At 40.4% G+C, this 12,194-nt stretch overlaps 1 protein-coding gene across 2 annotated transcripts in view; it reads right to left on the reverse strand.

The window, feature by feature from the left end:
* EFCAB14 (EF-hand calcium binding domain 14) overlaps nucleotides 1-12,194 on the reverse strand; it is a 42,480-nt gene that overhangs the window by 18,188 nt on the left and 12,098 nt on the right. For both annotated transcript variants that reach the window (XM_025362308.1, XM_025362221.1), the window contains exon 4: nucleotides 1,705-1,803. In XM_025362308.1, the coding sequence (XP_025218093.1) occupies nucleotides 1,705-1,803 (99 nt within the window). The remainder of the gene's footprint in view (nucleotides 1-1,704; nucleotides 1,804-12,194) is intronic.

Raw genomic sequence — 12,194 nt, forward strand, 5'->3', positions numbered from 1 at the left:
TTTGGGATGACCTACCACTTCAAAACTGAGCCACTTGAAAGAAACACAGCGCCTGGCATTATAAACACACAGATTTGCAAAGAGACAACACACTGGGTAAAAGTCTCTAAGTTGGTTTGCTATCTATGTAAGCTCTGAATGCCTGTTACAAAAGCTACAGGCATTCAAAGACACCTACTGTTTGTGAATCCAATCCTCACTGGCTGGATGTATGAGCCCATTAGGATGCCAGAAGATAGTAAGCTCTTGTTTAAGGATTTTTTTCTTTTTTTTTCCCTGAAGGAAGCAGCTGACAGAGCCATGTCAACTCTGGAGCAAAACTCTGAAACCAGTATTCCCATCAACTGCAAAGTGCCTGGTACATACTGGAGGAAGTTTCACAAATGTTTATTGAATGAATAAATTCAAGAATAAACCAGTTTCCTTTTCTAATGCAAGACTGAGAGTTGCTTCTGTACTAATGGCTACAGAAGCCTACCATTTCCTGACTTGGCCCTAGGAACAATGGCAAGAATCTGGCCTCATCAAAGTTGTCCCTACCTTTTGTTTTTTCTCCAAAGTTGTAAGTGGATGGTCACATTAGCCAAGTAGCAAATTATGGAGATTGAGCACACACAGATGGTGTGGCTATAAAATAGTAAATTTTGTTTTTGCTTATGGCTTAGAAATTTCTTGTTCCTTTGTGGAAAGAATTCATATGCTCAGAGGCCCTGGCACATAATCTGATCAAACTTAGCACGTATTTTTAGAATTCAAAGATCCTAGATTTGATATCCACTGTTTGGGGAATCCCTTCTTCCACTTCCTGTGTCAGGGGATGATGTTCTTTGTGTTTGAATTAGTCACCTTCTTCTCCCTTCCTACCCCTATCCACTCTTCCCATCCAGCTCTAAAGATCCCTGAGTACTATTCATCTTGTTGGTCACAGCTCACTGTAGCCTCAAACTCCCAGGCTCAAGTGATCTTCCTACCTCAGCCTCCTGTGTAGCTGGGACAACAGGTGTGTGCCACCATGCCCAGCTAACTTTAAAATTTTTTGTAAAGACGAGGTCTCCCTATGATGCCCAGGCTGGTCTCTAATTCCCAGGTTCAAGTGATCCTCCTGGCTCAGCCTCCCAAAGTGTTGGGATTATAGTCATGAGCTACCATACCCAGCCTCCAAAGTGATTTTTACCAATTTATACTCCTAGCAGGAGCAGGAGTGTTTGAAAATTTCCTTTGTTCCAAATATCCTTGCCAACGCTTGTTTCCTGAAGTTTTAATTTTTGCATTTCCCCGGGTCATCTTTCTTTTTTTTCTTTTTTCTTTTTTAAAGTTTCTTAATCATGGAAAATAATAGAGATTTAGGGCAACTATCACGTATAATTGGTCTGCTTTCATGAAGACACTGTGAATGGTGAACTGAAAAAGCAAGTTGAAAAGCAAACCCACATATGCTAACATAAGAGAGCCAGCAGAGCAATTCTGGGACTCAGAGAGCCAAATAAAAAGGTATGAACCCATATAAACCACAGCTAATGTAACCTGTTGCAAATTAAAGGCCTAACTAACCAGACTAAAACAAAATTGTTCTGAATTCTTTAGGACATAATGATACACTCCATTACTGCTCTCTTGGAGCAGCTGATTTCAAATGCTAGGCTTTCAATGAAAACTTGTAAGAAGCTAGAATTATGGCAAATAGTACCCATACATGGCACCTACCTTCTGAAGTCCCTCTACAGTGGCAGGCAGGCTAATCAAGTCTGCAGCTGACTTAACATTGGCTTTGAGGTGGTTCACTGCAGAAGTCAACAGAGAAATCTGAACAAAAAAGAGTAACAAACAGTGAAAACAAATGAGAATTTGTAAAGTACATGTTACCTTCACAAACTCTATGGTTGGTGATGTCAAGACAGTCTAGGATTTTATGTGTTTCTGCAACCCTGTCAGCTCACAGGAGTAAAGGAGATAGTACTTTGGATAGAGCTGGGATCTGGGAGGCAACAATAATACCCCTTCTTTCCCTGCCCAATTTGAACACTAGTGCCAAAGAGTAAAGGCAAGTGTTATTCTTTACCCTGTCCTGGCAGCACAAGATTCCAAAATCTTAAATTACCCAAAAGATGCTGTAATTGTCACACACTCCTTCAACAATTGGACAGGAAGAAAGCTAATGACGAAGGATCACTTCGAAATTTCATTTTGGTAAAATCTAACACCTCAGTCATTTACCAAACTTTTGTTCCTGCCCAGGTGGGAACATATAAAGCAAAAGCCCATCTCACAAAATACAGTCTACAGGAACTGCACTCTGACAATCTGAACAGCACTTTCAACTAGTTGGGGATTTGGTTTCGGTTTAATAATGTGACTAATACTTCAAACTCAATAGCTCAACCAGAGCACTACTTTGTATCCTGAAGGGGCTCAATAAATACCCATTGACTCACTGACTGATGCAATGTATTAAAATAGGAATTGAATCAAAATAAAATGGGACCTCCCTTCTGCCATTTAGGCATAGAATTCTAAATACCTAGACTTCGCTCTTGAACGGGAACTGGGGGAACCTGTGTAATAGTTTCAGGCTGCAGAGACAATATTCTAAAAGCTTTGCAGTTTGGCTCAAAACACTCTTGAAAGATTCTTAGTTCTACACTGCTTTCCCATTCCAAATTCTAGGATGAGAACACAGATCTACCAATAGCAATTATATTCAGAGTGGCCTCATAGGGTACCCACCAGTTTCTGGGTACTTGTTACGGATCAAGCACAGTGGTAGGCACTGGGGGATGTAAAACAAAACAGATCCTGACTCCCTACTCATTCCTTTAGCAAATGTTTGGCATCTCTGTGCCAGACACTGCTGCAGTCACTGTGGAGACAGCAGAGAGGCAAACAAGACCATGAAGCTCTGCTCTCATGGAGCGTACATCCTAGTAAAAGGTGACAGAAAAAACAAAGAAAAGAATCCAGATTGGAGTAAGTACTATGCTAAGAACGTTTTCTTTTCTTTTCTTTTTTTTGAGACAGTCTTGTTCTGTCGCCGCAGGCTAGAGTGCAGTGGAGTGATCTCGGCTCACTGCAGCCTCTGCCTCCTGGGTTCAAGTGATTCTCGTGCCTCAGCCTCCTGAGTAGCCTGGGATTACAGGTGCATGCCACTACGCCTGGCAATTTTTTGTATTTTTAGTAGAGATGGGGGCTTCGCCACGTTGGCCAGGCTGGTCTCGAACTCGTGGCCTCAAGTGATCCGCCTGCCTTGGTCTCCCAAAGTGCTGGGATTACAGGCATGAGCCACCATGTCCGGCTATGCAAATAATTTAATTTAAACAAAGCTCCCTGAGTAAGTAGTAGTAGCTTGGTCTGAGACAGGGAGTCCGGTAAGGAGCCTGGGAACTTGGGAACTCAGGTTCTCTTTTCCCTCTTTTCTTTTAGGAGGGAAAAGTTCAGAGGCTTAAGACAAATTTTCAGCCATTCACTAATATAACAAATACTATTGGACCCTATTATACACCAGAGGTGAACAACACAGATGTCAGGGATCCTGTGGTGTTTACATTTTAGTTCAAGGAGATAGATACTTTTATACAGAAAAATATCAGATAGTGGGAAGCACTAGAAAAAAATTAAAATAAGGTAACTTGATAAGAGTGACTGGGTAGCAACTTTTAGATTGGTCGATCTGAGGAGGCCTCTGTAAGGAGATAAAATTTAAACTAAGATCTAAATAATAATAAGGAATTAATCATATGAAGATTGGATGAAGCATATTTCAGGGAAGAGGGAACTGCTAGACCAAAAGCGCCAGTACAGGAAAGAGCTTGGCATATTCAGAGAATAGAAGTTTAGGTGGCAGGATCTCATGTGTGTGCATATGTGAGAGAGACAGAGAGACAGAGAAGTAGGCGGCGAGGCCAGTTGTGCAGTAAAGGGCCAGAACAGGCAGGACTCTGTAAACCAGAACAAGCACATGGGTTTTATTTGAGGTGTGATAGGAAGGGGTGTTTAAGCGGGGTAATTACATGAATGGAGACACCTTATGGGAAGACTACTATGGCTCTCAGTAGAAATGGAGAGACCAGTAAGAAGGCAATCTGTGTAGTCTTGGCAAGAGATAATGGTGGTTTAGACTTGAGTGGTAGTAGAGGTAGTAGCAGAAGTAGAGACAATACGATTTGCTGGGACTGGGTGGAAACAGTGAGGAAGGTAGAAGAATTAAGGGAAACTTAGGGCTGTCACCTCAAGGAGCTTTCAATATAACTGACAGATAGGGCAAGAGTACATTAAAGAAACAAGCATTAAACGTGATACTGAATAAAGTTCTGAGAAAAGGACATCAATGCAAGCTGAAAGAAACAGGCTTCGCTGAAGTAGGACTCAAATTAGACTCTGACAGAGAAGTTAGAATTTTATACACAAAAACAAAGCAGACATTCTTTCCAGGTTAGAAGGGTGAGGGTGGCATCAGGGGATAGGGAACACAGTATGAATAGGCTCAGGAGTACTTTCTTTTCACAACACTTCTCAAAGTGACAATGATTTGTTTATGTGGTTATTTGATTGAGGTTTCTCTCTTCCATAAGACTATAAGCTCCATGTGATCAAGGATGTCTGTTTTACTTTTCACAATATGTGTGACACAAAGACTGGAATTTGTTGAATGAATGGCTGAGAATGAACACTCTGTGTCTGGGATGGACAATGAGAAGGCTAGTCTATGCAGAGTAGAAGACAGAGGCCAGCGGGTAGGACGTAAGGCTAGATAAGTAGTGAACTTATTCTTTTCATCAGTAACTGGGTATAACAATAATAACAACAACAACAACTATTTAACAACTATCTTATAGGGATGTGTGATGGTTTCAAAACATGTCTACAAATTCTTTGATAGTCTTCTTCCCTTCAAGAGGTGAAACCTAATTCCCTTTCCCTAGAGTGTAGCCTGACTTAAGTAACTTGCTTCTAGAGAACAAAATAAAGTGGAAGTAATGACTGGTAACTTCAGAAATTAGGTCACAAAAGGTCCTATGCCTTCTTCTTTGCTCTCCCTTGGATTAGTCACTCTGGGGAAAGGTAGCTGCCATGCTGTGAGGACACCTGAGTAGCCCCAGAATGGAGAAGTCCATGTTGGGAGGAACTGAGGCCTCCTACCAAAAGCCATGTGAGTGAGGAACCTCCAGCCCCAGTCAGACCTTCAGATTATAAAGGTTGGCTGACATCTTAATTGCAGCCTTAGAGATCTTGGCCAGAACCAGTCTGCTAAGCTACTCCCAAATTCCTGACATACAGAAACTATAAGATAATAAATGACTGTTGTTTTAGGCCACTAAGTGTTGGGGTAATTTGTAACCAAGGAACAGATGACCAATACAGGCTAGGAGAATTAAAAGATATATAATCAAAGCTCTTAGCATAGTACCTGGTACAGATGAAATATCAAATAAGTGACAGTTCTTTAACAGTGAAACACTAAAACATGCAATTCTCCATAAGGACTCCAGAATAACCAGACTAATCATCAACATTGTAAATCTGTTCATTTAAAAACAAGATGGGTGAGAAATCTCAGCTCAAAGAGACACTCTCAGCAAACGATAAACTTCCTGAGATAAGCAATTACATTAAGGAGGTTTTCACCCATGCCTTTAAAAAGATATGAATAATATCCAGGTTTGAAAAGGACATATAGAAACAGGCATTTTCATGCACTGTTTATGGGAGTATAAATTAGAGAAGCCTTGTAAGAAGGAATATCCATCAAAATTTGAAATGTTTATATTCTTTATTTTAGTAATTTCATTTCTAGAAATCTTACAAATTAGTAGCTCATATGCATGATACATTTTAAAAAATAATTTTCCCTTATTTGTAACAGCAAAATAGTAGAAACAATTTAAATGTATATCACTAAGAATGTGGATATATTCAGTGGAAAAGCAAGTTGTAGAACACATATTGAATGACCTTATTTATTTACAAATACACACGCATGTTAACCCATAGGCTAATTCATATTAAAAACTATTATGATTTTGTAAACAGAAAGAGAACTAGAAGGATGCAGCCCACATTACTGACCCATTACCTATGGGAGTATGAGACAGAGAGAGAGAGAAAGAGAGAGGGAGAGGGAGAGAGAAAGAGAGAGAGAGAGTGTGTGTGTGCGCGCGCATGTGCATGTGAGATGGGAGCACACAGATGGGAATTGAAGGAAAATTTTCATAGGATTTCTATACGTGTTTTATAGTTTAAATCTTATATAAGAATCCACTCACAAATTACTTATGACATTTTTAAAAGACAAAAGATGAGAAAGAAATATACACATAGGAAAAAGATAGCACATAACTTTGGAAAGGGTTTGATGGGTTTTCTTGGCTGACCCTTTCTTTTATGCCCTCGCTGGGCTTTCCGAGACCACTGTAACATGCCCAATCATAAAATGCTAGGAAGGGGTCCTGCCCCAGATATGTTTTCCTTAGTGCCCCAAAGTATGTACACAGTTGGCTCAAGATCAGTTTGAAGGGCAAGACTATAGTTACTCCTAAACCCCTATCAATGATGTGATTACCTTTCAGCCATCTGAGGGGACAAACTCCTTCCTCCACTGACAACTGGCCAGATCCTAAAGGGACAAGCTGTTCTTGGGGAAAAACTCTTCTTCCAGGTACTGAAAGTTCCAACCTCCTGAGGCTATGGCAGAGTGCATGGCTAATCAGAAGTATCTTGGGAATGACAGTGGTCTCACAAAAAGGTAACTGGTTGGCAGCTGCCATTTCACCCAAAGTCAAGGAGCAGCTGAAAGCCAATGCCAGTAGGATCAGTGAGATGCTGCTGCACTTTTCTCCACGCCACAAACACTCTATGCCTGGTGTATCAGCTGCCTCACAGCAAAAGCATGCTCTGGAGAGGTGACCATTAACTTTCCAGGTAACAAACATCACTTAGGTCTTCTTACTCACTTATAAAACCTGGATCACACATTGTTCCCTAGGACTTGGCTATTTACCCATAAATTACAAAGCTGGAGTCCATCTTCTAGCATTCCTCTCTTCAGTAAAATAATGTCAAAATCTGTGGAAAACTATAGCAAAGCTTATATATGTAACTGAAATGGAGACAAGGTACCCTCCCATTACTTTCTCTGAAATTGCTCTGGCCTCTAATAGATGCATTCTAGAATGTCAGATCAGACTCAGGCATTAGAGAACTTACACCTAAAAGTCACACTTTGGAATTCAAAGAGTCTAAAAGTTGAATTAAATAGAATCCATTAAGAAAAATCCATATTCCAGCCAAAATATGAGTCATGACTTTTATGCATATTACATGACTTTTCATTAGAAAAATTAAAAATAGCTACTGTAGACCATTTGCTTAACACATCATTTTATACTATAAAGTTGGAAATGCTGCTTTTCTGCTTTGGGGTTGAAGTTAAGTGTCCTTTAAATAGTAAAGAAAAAGTTATTAAAACAGACAATCATCAATGATGAGTGATTATTAGCCCTAGTAGGGACTCAGCATCATATCCTTTCAACGTTATCTACTGAACACCTACTGAATCCTACAGGGGCTACAAACATGTAACGCAGCATGGGAAGCTGGAAAGAAAAGAGACTTCCAGGAATCGAATATTTTACTTTTAGTATTGCTACACAGCTGAGTGACTGTGGGCAAGCTACTTAACTTCTTTGAACCTCAGTGTTCTTATCTGTAAAATGGAGAAAACATCTCCTACTTCATAGGACTGTAGAAGCCAAGAAAGGAGATCACATGTGCAGTGCACCTAATAATGGCTGGCACAAAGAAAGCATTTAATGAATGGCAGTTACTGTCAATACCATCATCGTCATCATCGTCGCTGCCATCATTTTCTTCATCATCATGCTTAAGGCTCAGAGAATAGTGTATGCCTTTCTAGTGCAATTAGAAGTATATGCAAATAAGCATCACATAAGGTATTTGGACTGAGTGCTAAGAGAGAGCTAAACAGAGTGCTATAGGAGAACGGCACTCAAGGTCCTTCTTGATGTGGCTCTTGCTGACTTACTTATCTCTGGCCTTTTTAACCAAACTATACTGCAGCTATAATGAGTGACTAAAATTCCCTGAACACACCATGTTTTCATTCATCTATACTTCTGCACATATAGTCAATTCTCATTATTAGTAGTAGTTATTCCTAGAAAACTTGCAACAAACATTCAATTAGTGAATACCGAACCACTGCTCCTTGGGGAAACACAGGTTAGGTTGCTGTGAGCCCTCTGCTCATACTTTTTTTTTTTTTTTTCTGACACAGAGTCTTGCTCTTGTCACCCCGGCTGGAGTGCAATGGCATGATCTCGGCTCGCTGCAACCTCCAGCTCCTGGGTTCAAGCGATTCTCCTGCTTTAGCCTCTTGAGTAGCTGGGATTACAGGCGCTTGCCACCATGCCCGGCTACTTTTTGTATTTTTAGTAGAGATGGAGTTTCACCATTTTGGCCAGGCTGGTCTCAAACTCCTGACCTCGTGATCCTCCCACCTTGGCCTCCCAAAGTGCTGGGATTACAGGCATGAGCCACCGTGCCCGGCCTGCTCACACTTTTTTTTAACTGATCAATACAATACACAACCTTGTTGTATGTGTATTTCTGTTTAAAGATATCTTATTTAATGCATATTGTTGACTCATTAGCATTGAACCCACAGCCTGCACAACCATAACTCATGCCTGAAAGAAGCCTATCTAACACAGGTATTTTTTCCATAGGGCACATCACAGTCTCCTTGCACTTCGGAACAATAGATAACACTTTAGCACTAAACCTGGGGAACATTTTTGAACATGGAAATCACCAAAAACACCACAAAAATATAAAAAATATGGCATTAAATATACTGTGAAAAAGACACTGTTTACAGTATGAGAGCTGAACCAAAAAGGCAGTATGTCACCTTGTTCAAACTCAGCTGTAAATATGCATGCTGGGTGACTCAAATTCCTTGCGGCTATGTGTGTGTTGGTGAATGACTGCAAAAGTGCCACAAGTATAGATTTTGAGATTACATATAAATTTAGCAAGTACAGAATTCATAAATTATGAGGATCAACTGCACTAATCTACGTAAAACATTCTTCTCTCTTTCTGTAGAATTCAGCTGGCCAACTCCTATTTGCCCTTCAGGACTCAGTTCAAATCTCTAGGAAATCTCACCTGGCCCGTCTAGGTGAGATATATACTTAAAAATGCCCTTACAATACTCATTTGGACCTATTTCTTTTTGCTTATCAGGCTGCTTTACAATTGTTTACTTTTCTGTTTCCTCCATCTGATTATAAGATCCTTGAGGGAACTGAGGGCAGTGGTTCACATGTGTAATCCCAGCACTTTGGGAAGCTAAGGTGGGAGGATTATTTGATCGCAGGAGTTCGCAACTAGCCTGGGAAATAGTGAGACCCTGTCTCTACAAAAAAAAAAAAAAAAAAAAGAAAAAGAAAAAGAAAGGAAAAATTAGCCAGGCATGGTGGTGCGTGCCTATAGTCCCGGCTACTCTGGAGACTTAGGTGGGAGGATCACTTGAGCCCAGGAGGTCGAGGCTGCACTGAGCTGTGCCTGCGTCACTGCATCCCAGTCTGGGTGACAGAGTGAGATCCTGTCTCCAAAAAAAAAAAAGTCAGAGGGAGTTTGTTTGCCCATTCTGTTCTGCCATGTGAGGACACAGCAAGAAAATGCCAAGTATGAAATAATGAGCCTTCATCAGACACCAAATCTGCTTGTGCCTTATCTTGGACTTCCCAGCCCCTGTTGTTTTTAAGTTACAGTCTAAGATATTTTGTTATAGTAGCCCAAATGGATTGAGACAGTATCCAAACCTAGCTCCATAAAAGCAGCTAGGTAAATGTTTGTTGAATAATGTCTTCAAGGAAGTAGGAGGAGACTCCCTGTAACAGTCAAGAGGGAATGAGTATAAAACCAGAGGTTTCATGAATAAAACAGCAAAGTAAATTAGATTTCAACCACTAATTTAAAGCTTTTTCAAGGGAAGATTTGATTTTAACTTTTTTCCAAACTAATGGCTTTTTTTAAAGATTATATTAACTTCAACTTACATTGTGATAAGAACAGTTCCTGTTAAGTGATATAATAAACTTCTTGTTTGAGCCAGTTTGAACTGCTTCTAAAACCACTGCCACTAAAAGCATCTTAAGTGACAGTTATGTTTAGATATAGAAACATAGTTAAATATTCTTTTATTTTTCTGTCTACTTTGGTTTAGGACAGATGCCTCTGACTTCAACAGACCATCAGAGATATGTAACATTAATTTTAGAAAACCACTCAGACAGAGAGTACTGAGCTCCCTTTGGAAACAGTGCAAGTCTCTGCTTTCCCATCACCAATGCTTCTGGGCCTGCGCTCACGGAGAAGTCCTCTGTTATCAGGCTGGCTTCGTAAGTCAGTCCCAGCATCTTTGAAGGCATATTGATGCTGAAATGGAAAGGGTTTCAGGGCAATCTCTTCCAGCTTCATAGATGAAGCCCTAGGATAGAAGCAAACTTTCCTATTTATAGCAGATCCTTGAATAATATTTTGTTCAACGTCATTTGGTTACAACGTTGATGAAAAAAAACAGTCTGACTCCTGGCTGGGGCCACTGTCTGTTTGCATGTTCTCCTCACGTCAGCGTGGGTTTTTTCTGGGTACTCCCACATCACAAAGCTGTGCATGTTAGGTTAGTTGGCATGTATAAACAGACCCAGTCTGAGTGTGAGCATGTGTATGAGTAAGCCCTGTGATGGGGATGGTGTCCTGTACAGGGTTGGTTCCCGCTTTGCACCCTAAGCTGCCAAGATAGGCTCTGGCCACTCAGGACCTGACCCTGCACTGAAATAAATGGGTAAATAATTATTTTACTTGCTTTTATTAATCTTTTGTAAATGTATGTATTGCTCACATTTATTTCAATGCTGAATATTAGAAGTGTTTTGGTCTTTATCTAGAAGTTTAGTGATTTTTTTTGTGTGACCAGAAATGTGCCCTAGGAATTTAACTTTTTTTTTTTTTTTTTGAGACAGGGTCTTGCTGTGTTGCCCAGGCTAGAGTGCAGTGACACGATCATAGCTCACTGCAGCTTCAAACTCCAAGGCTCAAGCAATTCTCCTGCTTCAGACTCCTCAGTCGTTGGGACTAAAGGTGTACGCCACCATGCCTGGCTAATTATTTTTTGTAGAGACAGGGTCTTGGCTTTGTTGCCCAGGCTGATCTGGAACTCCTGGGATCAAGTGATTCTCCCACCTTGGCCTCCCAAAGTGTTGGGATTACAGGTGTGAGCCACCACACCTGGCCTTAAGTCCTGTTTATATTAATTAGCCTATGATAAAACTGGTTTCATTATGTGCCATTTACTTAAGTTCACAGTTTCCAAAACCTGTCAATGACATTGAGATCTACTGTATCTGCATTCTCAGGTGCTTCTTGCATTAAAAATAATGGCAGGCTAAGAATAAAATGATTCTTTTGTGTCTAGCTTCCTGGTTAAAGAGAACTCAGAAATCAACATATGTACCAAAAATTTGAAAATCTATCTGTGTTCTCTCACCATGTACCAATATCCCCTTTGACTCTTCCTATAATGTCAGTTTACAAGACTGAGATGAAAAATAGACAGCTGACTTCACCTTTTCATGCTGAACAGTATCATCCTCCTCTCAGAACGGCAAACTGTATGACTGGCTACTTACATGGAATCCCCAGTTTGCCCCAGGAGAGATGCTGACTATCTTTCAGTGCTTCAATGTGGTCTACTTTTACCTGATGTAATTTGCTGTATGAATGTAGGCAAGGCCAATTTCTCCTACCCTTTTTGCAAAAAAGGGGTGAACACCTGCTTTTCTCTAATTACATAGAGTCCAAGAGTAAAGGACAGATAGTAAATACCAGGGGCTGTAACTCATGAATTATTTCATGAATAATTTTGAAAGATTAAATAGAACTGAATGGAAAGTAGCATAAGGCACCATACATATTAAGGGTGAGCTACTGTTTCAGAAACGTTTATGCCAGTTACAAATAGGTATGTATGCGTTTACTGGGTAATGATGTAAAACATTTTTTACCGCAGGTTCCAGGCAAAAGTTTGGAAGCCACTGCCCCACACTATTTATCACTGGTCTTAAGTGCTGAACTGCCCCACTCCTGGACCATTGCTGAAAGGTGTGGCTTCA

This window comes from Theropithecus gelada, chromosome 1, assembly GCF_003255815.1.
Source record: "Theropithecus gelada isolate Dixy chromosome 1, Tgel_1.0, whole genome shotgun sequence".
Lineage (NCBI taxonomy): Eukaryota > Metazoa > Chordata > Mammalia > Primates > Cercopithecidae > Theropithecus > Theropithecus gelada.